The sequence below is a fragment of the Myotis myotis genome, unplaced genomic scaffold (genome assembly GCF_014108235.1).
Source record: "Myotis myotis isolate mMyoMyo1 unplaced genomic scaffold, mMyoMyo1.p scaffold_m19_p_17, whole genome shotgun sequence".
NCBI classification, from domain to species: domain Eukaryota; kingdom Metazoa; phylum Chordata; class Mammalia; order Chiroptera; family Vespertilionidae; genus Myotis; species Myotis myotis.
Window position 1 is genome coordinate 8,948,938 of NW_023416321.1, and position 27,565 is coordinate 8,976,502.

Consider the following 27,565-nt stretch of genomic DNA (forward strand, 5'->3'; position numbering starts at 1 on the left):
CAAAGGGAGGACAGAAGGCGAGTCTCCCCGAGCCCCATTCCCTCAGTTGTCCCCCATCCAGGGATGGGTAGGGTGGAGGGGACAAGAAGGGGGGTGACACCCCTTCTGAGGCCTCTGGGCTCACAGACAGCTGCCCTTCCGACTTCTGTCCTGGGAGTGGGAAAGGGCAGCTTCCCATGTTTACTTTCTGTTCATGAAAACAGGCCTAACCAGGAGCCGGTGACCAGGGGAGGGAGAGTGCATGTGTGGAGGCGGAGAGGCCTGCATGGGCCCTGAGGGTGCCAGGAGGTGGGCTGGGGGGACAGGACCCCTCATGCTGGGGGCCCGTTCTCTATCTGCATTAGCGGAGATGTGACAGAGAGCCCTGAGAAAGAGTATAGGTCTGGTCCCAGCTCCTCTGAGCCGCGGCCTGGTTCCATCCCCAATCTGTACCCTACAGACTCATCGAAAGCCGGGGCGTTCCTCTCATGCTTCATCCCTGTGACCTTTGCTGTGTGACCTTGGGAGAATCCCTTCCCCTCTGGGCCTCAGTTTCCTCATCGGTAAACACCATGATACCATCTGCTCCCAGGTGGCCCTAAGGCTCTTGAGCATCTCCAGGAACCGAATGAAACTAGAGCTGAAAGCAGATACGGATGTGTACGCCTCCCAAGTAGCTAGTGGGCTTGATCTTGATCCTTAAAAAGCCACTACATGTGGACAAATGCTTCTAACATTAGGGCCAGCTGACCCACGTGGATGGCATAGTAACAGCCTGACCATGGAGGAACCCCCCCCCCCCCGCGGGTACCACCTCTTATTATTATCTATCTATATAAAACCCTAATATGCAAATCGACCGAATGGCAGAACGACTGGCAGAACGACCAGTCGCTATGACACGCTTTGACCACCAGGGGCAGATGCTCAATGCAGAAGCTGCCCCCAGCCCACAGGCCCCGACCCAAGGTGGCAGGGGTGCGGGGCCAGTGAGTGGATGGTACCAGGCCAGCCAAGGCAGGTGTGAGCGGGGGCCCTGATCGCCCCGCCAGTCACCCCACAGATCGGCCCTGATCGTCGGCCAGGCCTACGAACCCTACCCGTGCACATTTTTCGTGCACCAGGCCTCTAGCTGTTAATAATCTTCACATTAAGTTCATAAATGCTCTTTGCACATTATCTCCCTTGCCCTCATGGCAATCGCCCTAAAGAATAAGTCGGAGAGGTACACCTCAATTCCCATTTTACGGAAGAAGAAGATGAGGCTCAGCAGTTAAATGACTTTGTGAGGCAGAGCTTTCATTACTCAGTAAGCGTGGAGGCTGGTGACCACATGTCCATGTCTGCCCCTAGCCCTGGTTCATATCCCCTGGTCTGGAATAAATATGAATAGCACCCCACTCGCTCTCAACAGGAATGATAATCATAAGGTCACCCAAACTTTGAGAGAAGAGAGCGCCAGGCAGGCAAACTCAGGAGAGGCGGCACAGAGGGGGTGATGGGTGAGAAGAGGGAGGCCGATTGCGGTGAAAACCAAAGGTCTGACTCCACATGTTGCTCTCACATGACTCCACATCATGGCTAACTAGGGAACATCAGGCTGTGAATGGAACAATCAACTCACCAGCCAGGGTCTATTTCTACAACATCTCCCATTTGTTGAGGGCCTATTTTGTGTCCTTAGATGCTTTATTCACCTTCTTTTCTCAGCCAGTCCAAGAAAAATGTTTATTATCATCCCCGTTTTACGGATGAGGAAACCAGGGCTCAAGAGATGGTTAAACGGTAGGTAAGTCAGAATCCAGTTCGAACATCAGATCCTTGATTCTCCACGAATACAGCTCCCTATTAGAGGCTAACAATATTTTGTTCTTAAAACCAATGGAAACCTGTGCTCAATCCCATTAGTAATCAGAGAAGTGCAAGTTAACACCACAATGAGATACCACTCCACACCAGCAAAATGGTTAAGGTGAACAAGTCTAAGGATGTAGATCGAGGGGAACGCTCATCACTGTTGAGAGTAAATCAGCACAGCTGCTTGGAAAACAGCTCAAATTAGCCGATAAGGTTGATGGAACACATCTAAGACCAGGCAATTCCACTCCCCACTCACACCAGGAAAAAGAATGCGGGTGTCTTTATTTATTAATTATTTATTTATTTATTCTATTTTGGGAGAGGGCCAGGAGCATGCTGGGATAGGAACCAGGGAGCATGAAGGGCAAGAGGCTGGGGAGCATGCTGGGAGAGGGCAAGGGGGCATGCTGGGAGAAGGCTGGGGAGCATCTTGCATGAAGATGTTCATAGCCTATGGAAATGATCCACATGCCCATCAACACCAGAATCAACAAAATCTGGCATAACCCTAAAATGGAGTACTATACAGCAATGAAAAGGGATGGACACAACCATGTAGATTTATCTTTAAACCCAACTTTGCCCAGCAAGATATAAAAGTGTACATGCTGTAGATAAAAATCAGTTCGAAACAAAACTGCCATGTCTAAAAATACACGGTTACATATTAACATTATAAAGGATAGCACACACTTTCAAAAATTAAACTACGGAGTTGTCCAACGAGCCTGCCTCCAGGCCATTTGACTCTGGGGCTGGAATTTTAATTGACTTCACTGTTTACTACTGCTTAGGCCCAGGCTCTAAAGACTGCAGCTAACCTAAGGAAGATAAGCAGCTAATTATTTCTGTTTTGTGGAATGTGAAGGATTTCTGCCTGGAACAAGGGTATCTCTGAGGTTTATGGCTTTATGGTCCTGTAGGACGTTGGCCAGGTCTGTATCTAATTGTACCCAGCACTTTCCTTCACTGACAAGGCATCACCTCTGCCTGTCATGTCCTCCAGCTGGTTCCTCATAAATAAGTTAAATGTATGGTCGATGCTCACTGCATGAGAGATGTTTTTTAACTTTGAAAACTCTATTTTACAGGGGTGCAGGAATGTTCGGTTTCTTGACTTGCATCTTGAGTACACACAGAGGGGGTGACTGGGTGTTATATTTCACAGACAAAAAATATACAGTGAAAGACAACACTGTATACACAAAATCACTACCCACGTAAATATGTAGGTAAATGAACGCACAGCTCCTCTGCTTGAAGGCAGTGGCTCCCACAAAGGGGCCTCAGCTATGAGAGTTCCCCATCCATTTGCCATTAGAGCTCATGGCCAAAGGCCAGGATTCTGAAAGGACAAATTCCATCCCATAGCATGTGGCCCTGCCTCTCATCCCTTTAGGTGCCTTTAATGATGACACAATCACTCACCAGATGTACAACTTCCCAGTATCTTGCCTCAAATTTTCCCACACATTCTCCATACGAAACAATGGCCCAACTTTTTTTTTAAAAAAAGGTTATTTATTTATTTGAGAGAGAGAGAGAAACATCAACTTGTTGTTTCACTTGTATGTACCCAAAACCTCGGCGTATCCATCAATGGGCCATCCAACTGAGCTACCCAGCCAGGGTGGCAAAGGTCTAACTTTTCAGCCAAACTTTACTCCGTGTTCCTTAGCCACAATATAGAAAGCAAACAGGCCTGCCTTTGAAGTAACAATAATGGACACTATTTATCGAATGCCAAGCACTCGACGGTTTCCTGGTGTCCATGCTCCCGTTTTTACAGATGAGGAAACGGAGGCCTGCCCAGCCCTTGCATGATAAAAGCTGGTTTCTGCTCTCACTGGCTCTTTCCACCTCACCATCTTGCCTCTCGGCAGGCCGGGTGACAGGCCACACATATCAAAGCATTAACATCACCTGGGGAAAGCAGACACATTTTTAAAATGCTCTCACTGGCCCTGGCCAGTTTGGCTCAGTGGATAGAGCGTCAGCCTGCAGACTGAAAGGTCCTGGGTTCAATTCTAGTCAAGGGCACATGCCTGGGTTGCAGGCTCGATCCCCAGTGGGGTGCATGCAGGAGGCAGACGATCAGCGATTCTCTCTCATCATTGATGTTTCTATCGCTCTCTCCCTCTCACTTCCTCTCTGAAATCAATAAAAATATATTTAAAAAATAATAATAAAATAAAATGCTCTCACTGGTAAACCTAGTCTATTCCTCCAGGGAGGCAAATCATCTCTTTGCAAGATGGTCTGACCTCTGGAAACAGCTGGGAGTCACTGGGTGCTGACCTGGCAACTGAGCGACAGGCTATATCCATGGATTCAAAACAAAAGGTGTGGCTCTAAACACCATCATTCCCAAAACACTTCTGGGTGTGGGACTCAGCCAGGCTCGGCACCCTCTGATTTAGGCCTGAAGCTTTTTCCAGACTCTTAGGTGATGGTTCTCAAACTTCAGTGAGCACCAAAGTAACCCAAGGACTGTGCTTAGAATGCTGGTGCCCGCGCACGTTAGTAGGTAAACAGAAAATGCTGGTTTCCGAGGCCTGGCCAGCATGCTCAGTGATTAGAGCATCGGCCCTCGAACCAAAGGGTGTCCCGGGTTTGATTCCTGGTCAAGGGCAAATACCTGGGTTGCAGGTTTGATTCCCGGCCCCTGTTGGGGTATGTTTGGGAGACAACCAATCGATGTGTCTCTTTCAATGTGTTTTTTTTCTCTCTCTCCCTCTCAAAAAATCAATGGAAAAAATATCCTCCATAAGGATTTTTTTAAATGCTGGTCCCTGAGTCCCACCCCTAGAGACACTGATTCGGGCAGCCTGGGGAGCAGGGCTTCGAGCCTGCATTTTCAATAAGCCCTCCCCAGCGATTCTAGTACAGTCGGTGGGAGGCCCACATCTGACAGGCTCTAACTGCATTCACTAAGACCAAGTCTTCCATCTTTGTGGTCACAACTCACACGTCCCAGCTAAAGCTGCAAACGCAGAACCAGGTCAGGTTCAATTCATCTCCCCACCTCAGAGCAGAGGGCAATCAGCTAATTGCAGTCCTGTGGTTAATGATAAGATAGTTATCTGCTTAGGTGTGAATGTCTTGGCCACAGTGAGTTCTATTACCAGGACTCCTGGGACAGTAAAACCTCCAATAACTGGTGAGTGGGGGAGGGAAGAAGAGCAGGTACCATAGTCTGGATGTGGAATATTCTGGAAGCCTTCCAGAAAGGGAGGCAGAAATGATTGGGCTTGCTTGTCATCACCCCCCCACACACACACACACACACATCTGGCTCAAACCCACAGGCTAGAACAACCTTCTGGCCCTATAAATACAGTTCCTCATGTTGTGACCCAACCATAACATTATTTGTTGCTACTTCCTAACTGTAATGTTGCTACTGTTATGAATCGTAACGTAAATACCTGATATGCAGGACGGTCTTAGGCGACCCCTGTGAAAGGATCGTTCGACCGCCAAAGGGGTCGCGACCCACAGGTTGAGAACCGCTGGGCTAGAAGCAATGAGTGAAGGTATTCGGAGATTAAGGTTATAGACAGGGGACAAGGATCAATGATAACAGGCAAGAGTCTTCACAATGAAAAGTCAAAGAGGCTTTAGAGTCAAGATTCCAGCCCGAGCTGGTTTGGCTCAGTGGACAGAGAATTGGCCTGCAGACTGAAGAGTGCCAGGTTCAATTCCTGCCAAGGGCACCTGCTTGGGTTGTGGGCTTGATCCCCAGTAGGAGACATGCAGGAGGCAGCCAACCAATGATTCCACCTCTCATCACTGATGTTTCTAACTCTTTCCCTCTCCCTCCCTCTCTGAAATCAATAAAGATATATTTAAAAAAAAAAAAAAAAAGAGTTAAGATTCCAGCTTTGCCCGGCCAGCATGGCTCAGTAGTCGAGCGTGTTGACCTATGAACCAGGAGTTCACGGTTCGACTCCCATTCCAGGCACATGCCCGGGTTTTGGTCTCCATCCCCAGTGCGGGGCGCGCAGGAGGCAGCCAATCAATGATTCGCTCTCATCACTGATGTTTCTCTCACCTTCTAACTTCCTCTCTAAAATCAATAAAAATATATTTAAAAAGAAAAGAACATAAGATAAAATTTACCATAAAAAAAAAAAAAAAGATTCTAGCTTTGTGAGCCATTCCGCTCTTCCCCATTATTCCTGTCCCCCCCCCCCCCCCCCACACACACACACCTCCCTCCAGCTTCCCCCTGGTGAGCTCTAAGCTACACCCTCTATCCCTCTTCTTTCCCTCTGGCCAGGCCCTGACTTGTAGAGCAGCAACTGAGACAGACTTTTTGGGGGGAGGGCGTGGGATTCAAGCCCCGTGAGGCACGCCTTCCCAGCCCAAGGGCAGCCCCCCTTTTCCCCAAGCCTCGAATTTCAAACTGCAGGTCAACAACCGAGTTGCGAAACCCATTCAGTTCTTTACGAAATACAACAGACAATATCCGAATGCCCTCCGGTAGTAAGGACTCTTTCATGAAAGTTCCGATTCTGTTTTCCCTCTACATAAATAAGCAGGCCAGTTTGGGGTAGGGGTCCGGTCCCGGCGTGGAATGTATTCCAGAGGGTAGTCTGCAGTCAACGTTTGAAAGCCATGGTCTTGGGCACGGCTGTTCCTCGAGGCGTGGGCCCTGGCTCCTGACAGCCACCTGAGCCACTGCTGGAGCCCAGCCAAGCTCTACGGGCGTCCCACAACGGGGCCGGGGAGAGGGATGGGGAGCCCAGGGGTGGGTGCCGGCTGGGCCACCTGAAACCAGGCCCTCCACAGCCTCCATCTCCAGTCCCTCGGCCCAGAGTGACACTGGGCAACCCGCCGACCCCTTCCCGTTCCAGACATGAAGACGGCCGCTTGCCCAGTCCTTCATTTGTAGGATCTCCTGGCCCATCGGATGGGGCACTTCCTGCAGCTCCGTGCCCAACACCCCACGCACAGGGCTGCAGCCCAGATTCCGTGCTGAGGCTCGCAGCGGCGTCCCACCCCCACCTGCCCACAGCCCCCCGGACAGCCTCCCCACAAGCCCAAAGCCGCACAGGCTGCAGGCCTATGGCTCAGCCAAGCAGGAAACGGGGGCCTGCTCCCCGGCCACAGCACGTACTGCTGACCGTCCTGCGCCCAGGGGTGCAGGGCCAGCAGGCCGGGCTGGCTGGGGTTTTTACACAGGAAGGAAGAGTGAGCCGTGGTGGGGGAGGAAGCTGAGGGAGGGCGGAAATGAATGCAGTGTCAGCACCCAAAGGCAGACCGGGAGGCTGGCCCGCCCCTCCCTGCCACCCAGTTCTGAAGTTTTGACCTTTGTGCTCAGACAAAACAGCCACTCTGGACCCTTACACCCACCAGCCAGGAAAAAACCCACGGAACCTCACAGAGAGGGGCATGACTGAGCTAAACATAGGCCCCCCGCACCCTCCCCAACGTACAGTCCATTTCTGCTCTGTGGGCAGAGGGAGAGTCTGGGGTACAAAGAAAAGGTATCTGTACCCCAAACCCTTCCCTTCCTTTCCCTCTGCTCAAGCAGCCGTCAGCAGGCCCGCCCACGGGCCCCACGCGTGTCTGCCAGCCTGGCAGGGGGGAGCCGGCGAGGAAGGGTGGCGGGCGGTGTGGCCGCACAGGGGCAGGGCAGCTTACGTTACTGATCTGGTCCTGGGTCTTCTTGATCCTCTGGAGTTCGGGTGTGTCGGCCACCACGCTGAAGCCCTTGCCCTTGTTCTTCTCGAACTCCTCCTTGTAGCGCACCTGGAGGACCAGACGGGAGAGGGGCCGGGGTCAAGCCGGGGGACAGAAAGGGCCCCAGCCCGTGGCCACCTGAGGTAGCAACCGGCTAGGAAGAAGATCTGACCAGAACTCCCCCTGTAGCGACATCCACTGCCCCCCCCAACTCAAAGCAGAAGTCCTCACCAAAAAATATTAAAATAAGGATGATCATCCATCAACACGTATTCGGTGCGTTCTGAGTGCCAAGTGCCTCATTTAAGTCTTACCATACACTATTATTAGCTCCATTTTTGTTGTTGTTAATCCTCACCCGAGGATATTTTTTCCATTGACTTTTAGAGAGCAAAGGGAGAGAAGGAATGGGAGGGAGGGAAGGAGAGAGAGAGAGAAACACTGATGTGAGAGACACACATCAATTGGTTGCCTACCGCACACGCCCCAACGGGGGCTGGGGATCGAACCTGCAACCCAGGTACATGCCCTTGACCAGGATTCGAACCACGACCCTTCAGTGCATGCTCTAACCACTGAGAAACACTGGCCAGGGCTTTTAACTCCATTTTAAGTAAGGAAACCGAGCCAGAGACACAGAGTCCATGCCCAAGGTCACAGAGCTTAGCAGCAGAAGTCCAGAGCCACCAAAATGCAAAGCCTCATATGCCTGACCCCTGACCCTTCCCCGCCCACCCATCCTCCCACAAAGCTATCGGAAGAAGGCTCTTCCCAGAGCTCCACCGCCTGCCCCAGCCCTCACCCTCGCCAGGATGTGGCCCTGCCCGTCGAGGTCGAGAGCCCAGGGGAGTTTCTGAGTGACCAGTTAAGTGAGGGCTGTGCCAAGGGACAAAGTTGGTGCCCAGAGAGGAGGGCAGGGAGACAGCCACTCGGAAGACTTGATCAATGAGCCTTTGACGGGCTCTGGCGACTTCCTGGAGCCGGCTTCTGAGGTCAGCGCCACAGGAAAGGATGAAGTTGTTGGGGGACAGACAGCACTTCACAACAGGGCGCCACGCCACCCCACCACTGCCCTCCTCTCTTGGGAATCCCATGGATCCTCCTAGAGAGGGACTCAAGTCAGACAGCAGAAAGGACTTCCCAGACACTCAAGGGATAGAAACAATGACTCCTGTCCTCCCCTGGGGTTGAAAGAGCAGAATGGAGGCTGAAAATGCCCATGAGGCAGAGAACTGCTCCCTGGCTTCCAGGGACTTCCCTGTGCACCTCGGCAGCCAGCTGTCCCAAACCCCACCAGCTGCCTGGATTTCCTCCACGGGGTCTGCCCTGTCCTGGAAGGTCAGCCCAGGACATGAGGCCCAGGACCCTGGCCGTTTCCAGGATGACGAGACCAGGCAGCTTCCAGCATGGAATCATCTGGCCACGGTGCCGAGCTGCACTACAACACAACCAGCCACACCTGTCTGCAGCCACGGCCACACCTGTCAGTTCCTCTGCTCCCTGCCCCCTCCCCCCGTCCCCCCAGCCCAGGTCAGGCGTCCTCGTTTGTCCCCGAGCGCCCCAGCTCATCCATCCACGGGCTTCTTCCTAAAAGGTTCCAGACATTCCTTTGTTTTGCTCAGACTGAAAACAAAGGCCTGGACAGAAAACTTAACAATGATAAAGCTACCAACCCACCCATGGGCCCAGAACTGCCCGGCCTCAGCCCATCCGGGAAGACCTGGGCCAGCGTGGTGCCTCTTAGTTGGGGTGGGGAGCGGAAACCCTGTGAGAAGGGGGCAGCAGGGCAGGTAAGGCACTTAGAGCCAGAAAAATGTAGCTCTGGATACAGAAGCCCCAAATGCAAGGCCGCTGACTTCGCTTTCCTCACCTGTAAAAGGGTTGTCACAGGAATCATGGGGAGGGGGGCTTCCTATCCCCAAGGCAAAGTGCCAGAGGGAGCTGGTACCAGCACAGGCTCAGTCTCCATCTGCCAAGTGACCTTGGACAAATGATGTGACCTTTTGGGCCTCGGTTTACAAATCTGTGAAAGGGGACAATCATACCACCCGTCCCGATCAACGGGGCAGATGATAGACAGTTGCTCTACAGCAGCCAACACATTGTGGAGCACGCGGCCGGCTCACCACACTCTGATAAGGGCAGTTGTGAAAGTGCTTTGTCAACGCCGAAGTGCTGAACAAATGCCAGTTCCCCACCCCTTCCTCTACTTCCTGGCCTGGCAAGGACCAGGCCCCTAATCCAGGGGAATAACTGCCATGGCGACACGGTGGTGACATCAGTGGGTTCCCAGCGAGTTTCCCTGCTGGGGAAGGTAATTCATTCACTCCTGGCCCAGGGGGTCCCGAGAGGGCAGGGCTGGGATGGAGTCCGCGCTGAGAAAAGGCAGAGGCCTGGGCTCAGAGCTGCGTGTCCCTAGACAAGTCAGCCCCCCTCTCAAGAGACTAGTTAGCTCAGGGGTGGGCAAACTTTTTGACTCGAGGGCCACAATGGGTTCTTAAACTGGACCGGAGGGCCGGAACAAAAGCATGGATGGTGTTTGTGTGAACTAATATAAATTCAAAGTAAACATCATTACATAAAAGGGTACGGTCTTTTTTTTTTTTTTTAGTTTTATTCATTTCAAACGGGCCGGGTCCGGCCCACGGCTGAGTTAGCTGATTCCTAAAAGCCCTCCACACTCTGGAATTTGTGACCATTTTTAAGTACCTGTGGCCTTAACTACAGAGAATGGAGGTGGGGAAGGTTCTCTGAAAGGCTGTTAGGTGTTGGAGTGGGTGAGAGGTAAAAAGCGAGGAGCCAGGAGTGTGGGGGGTCCTGCCTGGAGTCCCTCGTCAGGGCTCCTCGTCACCCACTCAGGAGTGGTCCCCGCATCTGGGACGGCTCACCAGGATGCGACGAGGGTCTCTGAGGAGGAAAGGACCTGCCCGAGTTCACGCAGCCCAGCTGTTGGTCAGGAGACTAAGTGCTGTGACCGAACGACTCTCGGCCTGGGAGGCGCCAGGGCCTCGTCCTGGAAACCCCCGAGGCAGGGCCAGGACTGATGCTGGAGGCTCCTCAAGCCCAGACAACCACCACCCCTGCACCTCTGCTTTTTATATGAGGATGTGTTCAGCCTTCTCCCAGGATCTCTCCTGTTCATCCCTATCCCCGCAAACAGCAGGTACCAAGGAAGATCTGTTGACTAAATGATGAATGAATTGCATGGAGACACAAACTTTCCAAACATGCAGCACAGTTTGGAAAATTACTGCCTTACTGACCCAACGTAAGAGGAAAGATCGGGACTTTAAAAAATTCATGGAAGCCCTGACCGGTTTGGCTCCGTGGATAGAGCGTCAGCCTGCGGACTCAAGGGTCCCAGGTTCGATTCCGGTCAAAGGCATGTACCTTGGTTGTGGGCACATCCCCAGTACCGAGTGTGCAGGAGGCAGCTGATCAATGTTTCTAACTCTCTATCCCTCTCCCTTCCTCTCTGTAAAAAAATCAATAAAATATATTTTTTAACAATTCATTGAAAAGAATATAATACCAACAATTTTACCACTGATTTTGTGCCTACTACCTGCTGGGCCCATGTACTATGTAGCCCACTGCCCTCTAACAAAAAAAGAAGTCAGGTTTGAAATTCGACACACACAGAAGGGGAGACCTGATGAGAAAGGTTGGTGCTGGACGAGGGCAGCAGGTCCCTGTCTGTGCCTCGGATGCAACATGCTCAAGTTCCCTTTCCTCTCCTTCCCAGGACGATAGGAATGCAAACAGCTATTGAGTGCTGACTGTATACCAGAACTGTTCCCAATGCCTGCTGTATACTAACATCCTCACAGCAACCTTTGGAGAGAGACTACCTATAGGGAATCCCCATTTTACAGGTAAGGCACTCAGCCTCGGAGACTTGAAATAACTTGCCCAGGGTCACAGTAGCTAATAGTGGGACATCCAGGATGTCACCTCTGGCCATCGGCTCAGGACACAGATATGCCATCTGAGGTCACTGGATCCAACAGAAGGGAGTAGGGACCCTGCTCCAGGGCAGGCCTGGGGCTCTCCTGTCCCCCTGGGCAAGTCCTGGAGGTATGACAATGAGAGGGAAAATGAGAGACATTCTCTTGGCACTTCTGCCTGGGCTCAGGGGGCGACACAGACATCCCCGGCTCAGCCCCACCCCAAAGCTGTTGCCTCCCTTCAGCCTGGGGTGGGGGTTGGGAGAGCTGCCAGTTCCCTGCCTCAGCCCAGCCGGGTCTGGACCACCCCGCGGGAAGGCTCCAGGTGCCCCAGACACCCGAAGAACCATTTGGGGAACCCATCTGGAGACGGGAAAACAAAGTTGAAATAGCACAGGCAGCTTCCCGGAGACTGAGAAGGGCTGAGCCGCACGGATGCCAGCCCAGGAAGGGGCCCTGGAGAGAGCCCAGCTGATGCCCTGGGGGGTGGGGCAGGGTAGGCAGAGGAGGCTCCCACTTCCCTTCCCGCCAGCCACAGGCAGCTAGAAGCTAGAGCAGGCCCTGCCCCCACAGCGGCCACAGGAACAGACCTGTCACCACCCCCAGCCAGGCCAGCTCAGCCCTTCCAAGCCTCAGAGCAGCAGGCCCAGCCCCCACCTGGAGGCAACTGGGGTTTGCTGTCCCCATTTTACCAGGGGAGGCAAGCAGCCAGCTCCCACCACACAGCTGGGGGCATGGGAGGGGCCTGCAAAGAGGGCAGGTCCTGCCTCCACCCTCTGCTACCCCAGCCACAGCCCCTCAGGAGCCCAGCTACAGGAGGTTAGAGCTATGCCCCCAAGGCCAAGCCCCAACGCCCAGGGCTCCCACCCGCCCGTCACAGCAGAAAGAGGGTGAGCTCAGGTCCCTCAGCTCCACCTGATCCCCAGCCCAGCTCTAAGCCTCTCAAACTATGTCTGTGAGACTAACAGCTTTCACTTGAATCACCAGGGAGGTCAAAACACAGATTCCTGGGCCCCATCCAGCCCCTTGGGTGCATTCTAACAAGGCCCAGGTCCCTTCTGGTGCATCCTGCGGGTTGAGAGCATGGGGCTGGGGGCCACAGCAGGCTGCTCTGAGCAAAGGGCTTGAAACCTGCATCTGGGCAAGTAGCATGGCCTCTCCAAACCTCAGTGTTCCCATCTGTACAATGGGGACAGCAAGAGTCCCTCCATCAGCTGGTTGTGAGGATTAGAGGAGGTCAAGGCCTGGACCTACCGCAGAGTGATGGCCGTTCTCATGACTGCCCCAGCCTGCCCGAGAGTCAGGAGGCCTGGAACCCAGATGACTCAGGAGGGCCTCTGGGGAGCAGGGGGTTCCCCTCAGGGATTGGATTCCAGGGACAAAATAAGACCTGAAGCCAAGCTTTTTGTGAGACCAACAAAGGCTGGGGAATTAGTGCGGTTTGAATTTCTCCTCCTGAGAGTCTGGCCGTGTGTGTCTCCCCTGCCTCCACCTGAGGGTGTGCACACACACCCTCACCTCTGGACAGGCACCTTTCCCCGCTCCCCGCCCACACCTCTTCCTCCAGGTTCCTCAGGGCTCTGACGGCCTCTCTCCTTTTTTTTCTTTTTAATATATTGTTACTGATTTCAGAGAGGAAGGGAGAGGGAGAGAGACAGAAACATGAATGATGAGAGAGGATCCTCGGAACATGGCTACAGAGGCTGGGCTGGTAACCTCAGACGGCATGAGCCTAGAGAGGTGAGTTCCTCCTTTAAGTTTGGGGGTGAGTGGGGAGGAGCTTTGGGGGCCCCACGTGAAATTCCCCAGAGCAGAAAGAGTCAGACACCGACACCTCTCCAACCCAGTTTAGGGAAGAAGGGGGGGCATGCTCTCCCCTCCTTTGATCAAGTCAGGAAATATGAAGTAACTGGGTACAGGGTTGGGGGCAGGGAGACCCGGCAAGTGCCAGGATTTCAGCAGCTGGGCCTTGCTGAGTAACCCCAGGGGGAAGGAGCCCTTGCCAAATGCAGGGGTTACGACAGCCCTCCCTCCCCGCCAGGCCCCGCACCAGCCCGCCCCTCACCTGACTCTGGAGCTCGCTCTGTTGCTTGAGGCGGAGGTTTTCAGGGGTGTCAGCCACCATAGTGAAGGACTGCTTGGGGTAGTGTCTGCAGGACAGAAAAGAACACGCGGAGGTCACTCTGGGGAAAGGGCAGGAAGCTCTGGGCTTCTCACAGACCCCTGACGCTCTCCTGGCAACTACCTCTGACCCGTGGGCAGGTCCTGCCCCTGCCCCCGGAGCAGGACCAGTGTCCACCAGCCACAGAGAGGGAGGCAAGGGTCGCTCAGACTCAGCCTGAGCTGAACTGGGAGACACAAATGGCTTGAGTGGCTGGCGGGCCATGGAGAGCTAACCTGAGCCAAAGGGAGGCCATAGGGACACCCTGAGGGTGGCAGATCATCCTTGTTTGGGGATAAGCCATGCCTTAGGAGTCTACCGACCAGGGAGGTCAAGGGCGTTGGGCCAGAAGGGGGGGCAGAGATGAGGATGGGGTCAGGACAAAGCTTTCAGCTAAAACCAGAAATGGAGGCCAACCAAGGAGAGGAAGGTCAGGAGGGATACGGAGCCAGAAATGAAGGGGAAAGGGACATGCGTATCCAGGGGGCTTCCTGGAGGAGGAGGAGAAAAAGGAGGAGGAAGAGGCAGTGAGAGAAAGTGCACACATCCAGAGTGGTATTTCAAAGGGCCAACAAGGTCCAACCTAACGGAGTACAGGTGAGAGATCAGCCTGATGCCAGAAAAGAGGCCACCCCTCCGCCCCACCTTGGGCGACAGACAACACTGCCACCATGGCCCATGTCTGCCCTGTGCTAAAGGCATGCATGCCTTCGTTGATCAAATTCTCACACGCACCCTACTGTCCCCCTCTGACAGATGACTGAACTGAGAAAGGTTAGAGAATGTGGCCAAGGCACCAGGCACAAGGCTGGTCTCCTGGCACCCAGACAATCTCCCCCGGGCCCAGCACCCTGAACCAAACCCTTCGGTCTCCAGGCACCTGACAGACCAGAGTCCTGTCCCCCAGAAAGAGGGCTGGCGTGGAAGGAGCAGGAGCCAGGGAAGCCTTGCAGCCAATCTGCAGGGGCCTCTCAGACCATCTGGCCCAACCCCTCATTTCCCACACGCACCCATCTGGATACAGCGCACTGGCACCAAGTACTCAGCACTTAGGTGACATTATAACTGACTTATTTCTCCCGTCCGTTCATTGTCTCCCCTCCACTGCTGCTCTATGAGGTGAGGGGGTGGTTTTTACCTCTTTTGGTCATTGACGTACCCAGGCTCCTAGAATAGTACCTGGTATCCAACAAATATTTGTTGAATAAACAAACGTCACACCAAGCACTGAAGCTGGGCCGGGACTAGAACTCGGGTCTCCTATATCCCACGAGGGCATCACCCAGTCCCCAGCACACCAGCCGAAGGGGAGGCGGTCCTGAGTCGCTGTGGGGCGTGTACATGTGCTGGAATGTGAAGCCGTTGGGATCGGCATGGGCCCCAACTATTTCAGGGAATGGCGGGTGGCTTCTCTCAGCAGAGGCTGAGATCCGGCCATTTTCAGCCCTGGGTGACCACACCCCACCACAGCTGTGACTCCTGGCAGGTCCCGGGTCAGGATTGCCCCCTTGCAGGCTGACACACCCTAGGGCTGGACGTGAGCAGCCCTCCGGTCTCTGTGTCCTCACCAAACGCGCCCCACCCTGAACCAGAGCTACTGGTGAGCACGTGACTTCCCTCCGTGAAGAGCAGGGCTTGGAGTCTGGAGGGGGACCAAGGGGATGGGGCACGGTGCTGGACTCTGGCCCTGCCACGGGCTCACTGGGTGGACTGGCAAGTCCCTGTTCCCTCTGGGCTCGTTTCACCATCTTGGACCTACGTGAGTCTAGCTGTGTCCCAACCCCTAGCCTCCCCGGCCCAGCCTGGCTCCTGCCTCCCAGGGCAGCCCAGGCCCGCAGCTGCCCCAGCAGAGGGAGGAAAGAGAGGAGACTGAAGAGTAAACACAGGTGCCTGCAGCTGGCATGGCCTGCGGATGAATGTGGGGCCACGGCTGTGGGTCCAGTCCCCGGGCTTGGCCCAGTTCCACGAAACCAGGGCCACCCACAGCTGAGGAGCGCCATTCAAAGCTCCTGAGCTGTCCCAGGGAAAGGGAGGATCCACTGGGACTCTGCTCCCAGAGGCTAGGACGAGAACAGCAAGAGGGATCCAAGTCAGCTCTCTAGCAGAACTGGCTGGCCCTGAGGTCCTCAGAGGGAGAGTTTCAGAGACGACCCTCCCACCAAGGAAGAGCCATGGTGAAGGCATCGTGGGGTGGGGTGGGGTGGCGGTGAGGAGAGCATCTGTAAGGACAGACTCCTGTGGCGGGGAGGAGGGGGTCCTAAAGCAGGGGGTCCAGGGAGACTCCGGGGGGCTCCGGCCCGCAACTTGAAGGGTTAACCCTGAGAAGATGGTACTGGTCAGCATTTGGTGGGGAAGGGGAGCCAGCAGCCTCGGCAAAAGGCAAACCCATGTGCACGGGAGCCAGTCTGCACACCCGGGGTTTCCCATCTGCCTGAGTGTGCACGGTTAAAACAGTGCCGGTTCCGGTGGCCCAAGGACGGCCAGACACATGTACCTGACACGCACCCCACCCGCCGTTCCCAGGCTCCTCCATGCACCGCATTCCTCACACGCCATAAACGTATGGATGAGCCTGACGCGGTGACGCGCGTCTCCTAGACACGGAGGCCAGCAGTCCACCCAGGACAGGGCACATTACAGGCCACACTCACACACTCCCCCACAAGGGTCTCAGGAGCCCCCCCCCCCCCCCCCCCCGCCACATGCAGCAAGAACCTGTGGGTGGGGTTGGCAGGTATTTCATTCCCTCTATGGAGTCATATGACGCCCAGATATCAGTCCTCCCAAAGCCAGAACGCTAACCCCTCGGAAGGGAAGGGGTAACCAGCCTCGATGTGGGCTCGCTTCATGTGGCAGGAGAGGGAAGGGACTTTAATCCTGCATCAGATGAACCAGATTTAAGAGGGGTGCAGAGCCTCCCACCTCTTACCCCCGCCTCCTAAAACCCAACCCCAGGCCAGAGGAAGGCAGGCAGACATGCAGTTCGGGCTGTCCTCCCTCTGCTGGGTCAACCCTATCCCCTCCCCACAGCCCCCAGCCCTGGCTTGACAACCCTGCCTTTCCCTTCCCCTGCTCACTGCGCTTCCGGTTCCCATGGCAACCTCATCCTCAGCTCCAGGCAGGAGAGCGGGGAGCGCAGACAGAGAGAGAGGGTCTGTGGGGGTGGGGAGGACACAGGCAGCAAGGGTGTCCTCAACTGCGGAGGACCCCTGAGGACAACGCCAGGAGACTGTGTCTGCAGGATGCTTGCAGACAGTTAGGCGAGGAGGACAGGTGCCAGAAATTTGCCTTTCTGAGGGGTGGACACAGCAACAGCAGAGCTGCGCCCCTCCCCCGCCAGCACAACTGCCCTGGAAAGGGCTCCTTTGACCTCCTTCCAGAAACAATTGCTGGGAATTTTACCTTTTCCCTCCCTCTCCGTCCTCAGGTTGAAGCTCTGCCCACCCACTACCCTCACCCAGGGATGAATGGATGTGTGTGTATGCCATTGTGGGCACTGAGGCTGAAAGAGGGGCCACCCGCCCCCAGCGAGTGACCCCACTGGCACCCCGGCCCCACCAACAGATGGGGCCCTGGTGAGGGAACAAGGGGCCAGCATGGGGAGAACCAGGCGTCCTCACCCTGGCCCGGAGCTGGGCCCAGAGCACAGCTGCTCTTTGTCCCTTCGTGGCCAGCCTCCATGCTGATCATTCCAAGCGGTGGGCCCTCCGCAGCGTCCCTCCCCACCCTCAGTAGCAGGATCAGCTGCTCGGAGGCAGAGAGGCTGAGAGAGAGCACAGCACAGGACAGGGGGTCTGGAGGACAGGGGACGGGATCTTGCATCCATGGGGGCAAGAACAGGGACTGTGTCCCGTGCACATTCCCTCTTGAAATCTGCCACAAGGCCACGGACTAGAAAAGTCAGTGTGATCAATGTGCCCATTTTACAGAGAAAGAAATGGAGGCTCCATGTCCAGGAGCACTGCCCAGTGCCTTCTCCCCTCCACCATCGCTACCCCTCCAGCTGAGGCCAAGCTGACATCTCTCTCTCAGGGGGACCCCAGTTCAGCCCCAGCTCTCAGGCCTCTGGGGAAAGATGTGCTTGGCAGGGTAGGTGGAGAACAAAGGAATTCATCTTTCAAACCCAACCTGTTTCCAAGTGTGGCCATGATGAGAGACCCTCTGGGGTCTCAGTCACCACCAGTCAGAAGCCACCTGCTCCTTATAACTTTTCTAAAGAGGGTGTCTGGAGTGCAAACAATGACCTTCAGGGATGCAGGACAAGGGGCCTGCCCCAGGAGAGGGCCTCTGAGCCACCTGTAAGGATGGGCAGGGAGGATGCTGAGAAGCTGCTGGGCTCGGCCTCGGGCTTCCTGGGACAGGGACCGCTTGCAGGGCAGAGCCCCACTCCCAGTCCTGCCATGAGCTGTTCCAGAGGCAGAGCAAACACAGACCCGCGCCCCATTCTGCACGAAGCCTCGCCTCTTCCAGACTCAGACTCATTCAAAAACCACAGCTTTTTGTTCAAAGAGGAACAAAAATACATCAACAAAAGCAACAAGGAGCCTTTGGTTTTACCAAAAGGAGGGGGGTTGAGAAACACCAGTCCCGACATCCTGCCTCTGGAAGGAGCCGCTGATCCCCAGCTGGGAACACTGCCCAGGGGCGCAGGGAGGGCTCCCGTCTAACCCAGTTTCTCACCAGTCCCCCAGGCCTCAAGGCTGAAGTGGTGGGGATAGGAAGCAACAAGGAGGCATTGTCTGACCAGAGGAAGAAAAACCAGCAGCCAAGAAGATCAAGGCTAGACATGAAGAAGAACTTACCAGCCCTCAGGGGTTGGAGACAAACTGTAAAATCAAAGCCAGCTACTGCCCCTGATGGCAATACATAAAAAGGAATGGTTCTGCCAAGTTGGCCAAGGGTTGGAAACACGGGGCCTTAGTTTCCTCATCTATGAAATGGGAGCATGAGGAACCCTGAGTTTCCTGGAGGCCCTGGCATCTCTGAGTACAAGGATCTGGGGGTGAGAGTGAGAGTGAGGGGCAGGGGCTGCCTGGAGGCTGTCCCTTTGAGGATGTCTCCCTGTCCCAAACACACACCACACAAACCCTTCCCACTCCTGGCGCCAACCTGGCTCCCTAAGACATCTGACCCCATTTTGCTCAGTCAGAGGCAGAAAATTCTGGGGAGATGGAAAAGCCCCTCGCCACAGACCGGGATTTGCCCGCTACTGCCCCACCATCCCCTAAGAGCAGCTGGGGTTTGAGAGTCTGCTAGAATCCAGAGACACTTCGAGTCCCCGCACAGGCCCACCCCACTCCCTGAGGCCTGGCGGAAGGCGCAGGACCACAGTCCCTTGTTCCCCAAAACCAGGCACATCTCCATCCTGCTCAGCCCTTCACCCCACAGCTCAAGGAACCTGAAGGATGGGCCCCGATATCTGCAGTCAGTGAAGAGGGGAAGGATACGATGGAGCACCCCTCCTTCTTCCCCGGCCCATGTCTACTCCCCCACTTGACACCCCAAAAGCCGGTTCCCCTCTCGGCCTGCAACTTCACCCCCCGATCTGAAGCCTCCATGAGTCATGCCCCCAAGGAGGAGAGAACAGTATATTTCTCCCCAAGCCCCACCCCCCACCCTGCCCCTGCCCCTGCCCTCCAGACTCCTAGACTATTTGCCTGAAAACAAAGCAGCTGGTTTGCAGTGGGGACAGAGCTGCCCCACTTTCATAAAATGTAGCTTAGAAAACAAATAACCAAGGGTATAACTATCCCTCTAACCAAAATGGAGCAGACTCACCCCACCCACCTAGAAACTTCAAGAAAGAATTCAATTAATGGGTCTTCCTACTGCTGGCTATGGTGCAAAAACAGGCATGCACGCCTCTCCCTTGCCCACAGCACAGCAACGCTTGGGTGGCTGTGGCCTGGGAAGTGTGAACACAAGCACACCCTATCCAGTGGACCTCCCTGGCTTTTCTCCCCAGCCCCACGTCCGGCAGCGCGTGTCTGGATACATACCAGGCACATGTGTAAGTGCGTGTCCATAGGGGTGCGCCACCGCCCAGCAGGCCAGCTGTGGGCTCTGGCCCGTGTCCTCCCCCGTGCCTCATTCTGCAGCAAGTCTGGCGCAAGGGGAGGAAGAGAAGAGGCCTTTTTGCTGCTTACAGTCACTTTCCCGAACTTAAATTAGTCTTGAGATGCCGCCGGGAAAAGACAGACAGGCTTCTTCTCCCTTGATCATCCTCCTGCAAGATCCTGGCCGAGGGAGGAGCCAGAGACGGGCAGAAGAGGGGCGCCTCACACTCACTGGGTGGGCCCAACTCCCTGGCAAAGTGCCAGGAGGAACCACCTGCCTCTCTGGGTTCTGAGCGGGAGGTGCTGCCGAGAAGGAAGCTAGGCCTGGTCCACAAAGCAAAGGGCAGAGCTACACCCTGGACACCCCAGGACTCGGACCCTGAATGTCCCTGGAGGAGGGGGCCAGAGGCAGGAAGGAGAGTGAACCCCCAGCACGGTGCCTGGCACAGAGCAGGTACTCAGTCTCCTTTGGTGTCCGGTCCAGCGTCCCAGGGTAGGAAGCTTGAACCCTGGGGAAACCGAGGCTCGGGCAGGTCTACAGGGAGCTCCTGCAGGCCAGGCCTGCATCGGGTGTATCCCGGAATTTCCCTGTCTGGATCGCTGGCGCAGACAGCTGCTCCACGGAAGCTGGCTGAGGAGTGTGAATGCCGCGGGCAAGGTGCTACCACACTGGAGTGAAACACAGCTGGACGACAAAGCCCCCGTCTTCTCCTCCCCAGGTAACATCCCAGCTGGGCCAAAGGCCAACTGGGCGGGGCATAGGCCAAGGCCCGTCAAGGCTGGGGGAACGGATAGGGGTCAACCCGCTGCTCCGGCTGGAGGCCAGGAGACAGACCTGCCTAGGCAGGTTGGAAGCAGCATCCAAGCAAGGAGGGGCGCTTGTCTTCCGCCTCCCCCGGAGCCCGCACCGATGCAAGGAGCCCCCCACCCCACTTCCTGCAGCCTCCCCAGAAGAGAGTGAGAAGAGTGAGCTGGGACTGTGGCTCGAGGCTGAGGCAATACAGAGAAAACAAGGACACGCCTCTGATTCCTGTCTCCAACTCCCAGTGCTCCCTGAGTTCTAGGCTACTGCAGTCTTAGGGAAGAGCCGCAGAGAAGCCCGGGTCCCTGCCACCCACGGGGCTGGAGGCTCAGCCAGGCTGCTGCCTGGAGAGGCTGAGGGTCAGAAGCTGCCCCCAGAGGAGCCTCAGTGCCCAGAATCCAGCCTGAAGTGGTCCAGCAATCAAGGGGTTAAAACTGCCCCAGCCTCTGGCTTCGCTGAACCCCACCCCACTCCCCAACAGAGGGAGGAAGTGGCAGAGAATCAGGGCTTGTGTGAGTCCTTAAGAATTCAAGGAATGTCCCATTTCCCTTGGGGTGGGGTGGGGGGGGTGAGGGGGAGAGGACCAGGGTAAGTTAATAGACGAGAAGGAGCAGCTGAGGGAAGAGAGGGGGACCCAGGCAGCCTTCCCAGTGGCCCAGCCCTCCCAGAAGGGACAGCACACATGTTGTTTCTTGTGTGTAAGATTTTATCAGAAATCTGTTTTCCCAGCACCTGGCACAGGTAGCACGCAGCAGCGGGCAGGCAATCCTTACCTAATGGGTGAAAAAAAAACACCAAGGAGAGGAGGCTGTGGGATCAGCAGGGCACTGGGGGTGCAAAAAGGGGGGGGCAGCCTTTCAAAGGGGTTTAAGACCCCCAACCCCACCTAGACAAGTCCCAAGGTTCCCCTCCTTCAGCTGCAAAGAGCCTCCTGACTAGGAATTTTAAAGAAAAACTGGACTCAAGTCAGAGTTTTGCTGAACTGTTTTGAATACTGGTCTTGCCACACCTACCTGAAGGGACTTGACCTTCGAAAACCCCTACCTGGCAGGGTGGCTGTGAGGTGCTGCATGTGCCCTCAACCGACCCGACCGACCCGGCATGAGTTTGCACTTGTTACACCCACAAGGTCACCCTGAAGGTGGAAGGTGCTGCACTCTCTGGAACAGCATGGGATGAGGGACCCTACCCTGCCCACCTCCCCGCAGCAGGCCAGGCTGCAGGTCCCAGTGCAGAGGGAAGGGAGTCCAAGCCAACACCATCGGAAAAGACTGGAGGTCTCCACAGCCTCCCTCACCAGACAGGGAAGAGCTCTGCCCGGAGCCAGGCCACCCCTTCCTGCTGCCCTACCAGGAAGGGCTCAGCCAGGAGCCCCCAAAGAATTAGTGCCCAGGCTCTGGCAGGGGGCCGATAGAGAGATGGAGACACTCCAGGGCTATTCTGAGGAGAGAAAGGAGGAAAGGAGAAGCAGAGAACAAAAATAGGCAGAAACACGGCGGCTCGCTTTTTCCTCTGGATCCCGCCCTCCCCCGCGGGTGCAGAGGGAGGAACGTACTTATTTTACTGGGTTTGAACTAGCCTCTCACTAGACATGTAATCTTGAGAAAGTCCCTTCCCTTCCCCAAGCCTCAGTTTCCTTCTCTGTGAAATGGGAATAAGAGCCCTGACTTCATCCAGCTGTGAAGATGACATGGGACTGACACTGATCAAGCAGAGTGTGGACGTGCTCGGCGATGTCCCCTTGTGGTCATTAGAACAGAAGGAAGAATGAGGAAGGGGGCCCAGGGACCCGCCCGGGGATCCACCCAGGGACCCACCCAGCCTCCTGCCCCAGGCAGGACTCACGCGTTGCAGTAGGGCTTCTTCTCGTAGCCCTTGTAGTTCTTCATGTTGAGTGTCATCTTGCAGGTCTCGCAATGGAAGCATGCTTTATGCCAGAACTGCGGACAGACAGAGGCAGAGGGAGGACACCCGTCAGACACAGGGCTTCAGGAAGGGGGCTCAGGCCCTAGGAAGGAGCACTCCAGCTCCACCGGGTGAGCTGGGGACATCGCAGGTCACAGCTCTGGCAGCTAATGACACTCTCCCCCTTTTTACCCTCCCCCCTAATCAGTCATTTGAGCTGTAAGGATGGGGAGAAGAGCAGATGTGTAGGGTGAGTGGGGGAGAGGCCAGTAATAGTAGTGCTGAGCTGTACCCAAAGGTCAGCTCCACCTCCCAGACCACTCCCGCTGCCCCCAAGCTGGAGTAGCCTCATTGCTTGAGCAAAGCTGGACCAGGGTTGCTAAGAGGCCGCTGCTGAACATGACGGGCAGAGGAGGAGGGCCTGGCCCGGAGCCCCGAGGCCCAGAACCCAGGCATTCCTAACTCCCACACCAGGGGGTCCAGCTCTGACACCTGCCACTTCCTGTGGGACCCCCCCACCAGAGGGTAGGAGTGGGTGCCCTAGCTCTAACCACCACTCCTGCACCCTTTCTCCCTCCCTCAGCCTTCTCCCAGGCCCTCACTCAGGAGAGCACCCAGCAGCTCTCTGTGAGGCACTGAAGGGCTCAGCCTAAAAGCCTCGGAAGGGGAACCCTCATAGTGGACATCGAAGCGCCCCCCTGACCGGCTACGTGGCCTTGGCCAGGGACCACACCGCTGAGCCGTTTCCAGATCTGTTCCTCCTGGGACTGCTGGGGATTCAATGAGAAATCACCTGCAAAGCCCTCAGCGCAGCACCTGGCACCTCTAATACCCGAATGTTAGATGCGGGGCACAGCAGACATGAACCTCGACCAAGAGGGCTCGGAGACTCACACGGGAACTTTCTGTGTGTCGGGTGCAGGCGGGGCTTCACTGTGCCCAGCCACAGCCACAATGTGGGAGAGGGTGAGTGACAGGTAAGACTCCAGCAAAGCCAAGAGACCCAGCAAAGAGCCACCAGGGCCAATCCAGCATGGCCAATGGAGGGGAACAGGAGGGAGGGGAAAGGATGCAACAGAAGGGACCTCACCCTGAGCAATGTTGACGCTGGGCCAAACCCACACACATGCGATCTAAGTCTGGCCCTGGGATCTGCACTGACCAGGAGTCCAGCTTCCAGGACCCCAGAATCCAGGCTGCCTGGGTGACCCAACTGGCCTGGTTCTGCCCCATTTCCCAGAAGTCAAGGGAGACACTCCTCAGCCCGCAGGGAGCAGGGAAGGCCAGAAGTCAGGGGAGGGCCCAGGGAGATGTTTAAGGTGACCAGCAAGGGCTGGTTCTTGGCCATCTGCCAAGGAATTTCCCCCAAGGCAGTGCCTTTCAAAATGTTTTCCTGCCACCTTGGAGGAGGGGACAAAAAAAAAAAAAAAAGCTGGGAGGTTGGGATACCAGAGGCCCAGGGGTAAATTGGGAGGTAATCACCTTCTAATAGGGTGCTCCCCTGCCAGGGGGACCCGCGGAATCCCCAGCAAGGAATCCACAGGGGCACAACAGTAAATGAAGTGATAGGAGAACCACTGTTGTGGGAAGAAGGCCAGCGGGAAGTCTGGAAGCAAAGGGTTGGCTGATCTCAGCTTAGCCCCCACCCCAACCGAGGCCTATCGAACAGCCCAGCCCAGACCCCAGGTGCAAAACGCCAACACATAACCCACCAGAAAAACTAAAAGAGGGTGGTCCTTGCTCTAGCTGGTTTGGCTCAGTGGATAGAGCATCAGCCTGTGGACTGAAGGGTCCCAGGTTCCATTCTGGTCAAGGGCACATGCATGGGTTGCGGGCTCGATCCCCAGTAGGGGGCGTGCAGGAGGCCGCCAATCGATGATCCCCTCTCATCACTGATGTTTCTATCTCTCTCTCTCCCTTCCTATCTGAAATCAATAAAAATATATGTTTAAATAAATTAAATAAAAGAGGGTAGTCCCTGCCTGGTCAGTGCCCACAGTGGCAGCCCCTCTCCCTCCCCCAATACCTGGGAGGCATTGGCAGAGCGCCACAACCCTGTCACCGCCCAGCCTGCTGGCCTCTGCCTGCTCAGCTGCCCAGGCCCCTGCCTCCCCCCACCCCCACAGGGCCTGCCAGGAAAAATATTCTCTGGAATCCAGACCATGACCCACTTTCACACACACACACACACACACACACACACACACACACATCTGTAGGAATAGACACTGTCCTACGACTGGGGGCCTCCAAAGCTGCCTCCTGATTGATTTGGGGAAGACAAAGGGAAGGAGATAGATACCCCTCCCCTAGCAGATGGCTAGGATCTCATGCTGGTGTCAAGCCCCTTGGGAAGGGGCAGGGTATACTGACTGGACGGGGGGTTCAGGGCCAACACCCAATCCAGGGGTTCCATAAGACCCCTCCCGGCTGCCATTTGAAGGGGAGCCCCGATATGAAGGGATGGTACCCATTTCCATCCGTAGCTCTTCCCCACCTCACCCCCAGACACCCCTTGCTTTCAGCTAGATATACTAGAGTCTGGGGTGATGCTCTCTGTTCCCTTACGGGGGCTCGGAGAGCAGAATAATAAAAGCACAGGTGGTCCGAGTGCCTTCAGGGTCATGAGTAAACTCTGCAGCTGTAAAGTAGAACTAAAACCAGGGTCCCACAGAGGTGCGGGGAGGAGTGACGAGATGACTCACGCTGCGAGCTGGCTGCACTGGGAGCTAGCTGCCGCGTCAGGTCACTTCCCTCACTGGAGAAGGGCTCCAGGCTCAGGACAATCAGCAGCGCCTGCCACTGTGTCCTCCTTATGGCGGGAAAGTGGAGGGCAGGGGGACAGAATATGGCGAGTCACGCAACAGCCCAGGGGCCAAGCCTGGACCGGGCAGCCCCAGGAAACCCCCTCCCCCCTCTCAATCAGGTCGGTGAGCCGCTCAGTCAGGGAAATAAGTCAATAAAACCCCACAATGACCCTCTCTGTCTGCCTCTCCCTCCTGTCCCCCTTTCTTAAAGGCCCCAGGAAGAAGATGTCAGGGAAGCATTCCTGAGACTCTGGAGCAAAGTACACCTCGGGGCAGGCAACTCTAATCCTTCCCACTGCCCTGAAGGCCACTGTTTGCCTTCCGCAAAAATCAGGCCTCTGTTTGAAGCTTGTCAGCCCTTCCCCCAAGGCTCCAGCCCGGCCCTCAAGTCTTCCTTGCCTGCAGCTCCAAAGCTGAAGCCAGGTCCACAGAAAACCCACTCCACAGAAAGACAAACAGAGGCTAATGGGTCAGAAGTAAGATCTCCCGCACGTGGGCGCGGCCTGGACCAGCTCCTATCTCCCTGTAATCACTGTGGAGGCGGGGCAGCGCTGCTCACAGCCCTGGGTGAGGGAAACGCGGCCAGCTTCGGGTCACTGTGCCCGCAGCCTGGCATCCTGCCCTCTGCACCCAGGCGACCCGACTCAGGGTTGGAGGATGTGACCTTCCTCTCCTTTCCTGTCCCCCAGGGTTACGGTTTTCCCTTCTCTAGGGGTAACACCAGCTCCACCCGGGTTGGGTCACCAACCTAGTTCAGTTGGTCACCTGAGCGCTGGTTTAAAGTCATAGACTTCGGCTGCATCTCCAAATATTCCCAGGGGAGATGATTACTCCTAGTATCCCATATCCTGGAAAGGCCCAGGCCAAGGGCATTCCTCAGGCCAGGGTCAGGGACACTAACGAGATAGGGCAAATAAAGGTACTTAAAACTATATACATATATATATATATATATTCTTTTTAAATATATATTTTTTTACTTCAGAGAGGAAAGGAGAGGAGGAGAGAGATAGAAACATCAATGATGCGAGAGAATCATTGATCAGCTGCCTCCTGCATGCCCCACTCTGGGTATCAAGCCCACAACCCAGGCATGTGCCCTGCCCGGCAATCAAACCATGACTTCCCGGTTCAGAGGTCGACACTCAACCACTAAGCCAAGCTGGCTGGGCAATAAGTACCTTTTTGCCAACATAGCAGGCAAAAGAGCGGAGCACAGAGACTTCAGGTTCGAATCCCACCTCTGGCTGAGAGGGAAATGAGCCGCACACACAGCCTGAGCCGCCATGTTCGGGCTCCTCGTTTACAGAAGCAACCACACCTGTTGTGTGAAGCTGCTGCGAAGGCTGAGCCGGGCCCCTCGCCGTAAGTAGTAGCTACTGTGACTGGGTGGCCACAAGGGGATCGTGGGGCACTCAGCTTTAGCTGGTAAAATGGGGCACCACAGCTACAAGGACTTGTCTTTTTAGTGTGTCCAGCCCAGTCTCCTTCTATCTTGCTGCCCCCTATGGAAGCGAGAGGGCAGGGTAGGGGGCAATTTAGACAACCGGAGGCAGAGAGCCCTCCTACTGGGGGATTCCAGGGAAACTGGCACCCACCAGTCCTCTACCCTTCCAGAAAGGCTGTCTCCCCCTGCTTTCAGGAGCCCAGGAAAGCAAGCCCAGGGACAGGGGCAGGGCAAGATTCTTGACAACACAGGTTCCCACCTACAAATACCTCCTAACAGGGTCTGGGATACAAATCCACCTTTCCAAATCCAGAGGACATTCTGAGGCACAGCCCCTCTCGCCCTCCCCAAAGGCCTTGCAAGGGCAACCCTTCAGAGTGCCTGGTACAAAGTAGGTATTCGATAAATATTTGTCCAGTGAATGAGCCAATGAGGTCACCCCGTTTCCCCCCCAGCTTTAATCCCAGAAGTCCTCTGGGGAAGGAAGCCTCGGTCTCCTTGCTCAAACGCCGTCATCAGCCACACATATTTATCCAGCGTGCAGAACACACTGGGTACTGCCAGTTGGGGGCAGGGTGGCCATCAGGGGTAACATGGCCTTCACTCACCTAAGCCTTTGGGAGATAAGGCTCAGGGAGGAGAAAAGGTTAACACCAAGGATATACCTTGTGCTTTGGGTCAGGTTGTGGGCTGAGTGCTGTAGGGAAATTATAGTGAGCTGGGTGGGTCTAATTTGACTCTCTCCTATTGTAAACTGAAAGCCTGGGGAAGTTGGTTAGCAACCTTGCCTATGGGACTGAATGTTCTGCAGGTCTCAGCCCTTGGGGCACCAGTTTCCCAGTAGGAAGTGCCAATCCTTACTGCCAGGAGAGAGGTGGGAGGAAGAGGTCTGATACCTGGATATCCCAGGCCT

General features: G+C 55.6%; 1 protein-coding gene across 5 annotated transcripts in view; it reads right to left on the reverse strand.

The window, feature by feature from the left end:
• The window catches only part of LASP1 (LIM and SH3 protein 1), a 39,593-nt gene that overhangs the window by 9,468 nt on the left and 2,560 nt on the right, over positions 1 to 27,565 (reverse strand). For 2 of the 5 annotated variants that reach the window (XM_036339141.1, XM_036339144.1), the window contains exons 2-4: positions 22,339 to 22,433; positions 13,540 to 13,624; positions 7,489 to 7,596 (exon numbers count right to left, since the gene is read on the reverse strand). In XM_036339141.1, coding sequence (XP_036195034.1) covers positions 7,489 to 7,596; positions 13,540 to 13,624; positions 22,339 to 22,433 — 288 coding nt within the window. Of the gene's footprint in view, positions 1 to 7,488; positions 7,597 to 13,539; positions 13,625 to 21,225; positions 21,267 to 22,338; positions 22,434 to 24,110; positions 24,219 to 27,565 lie in introns of those variants that run through there. The other 3 variants (XM_036339143.1, XM_036339142.1, XM_036339145.1) reach the window with 3 other exon arrangements.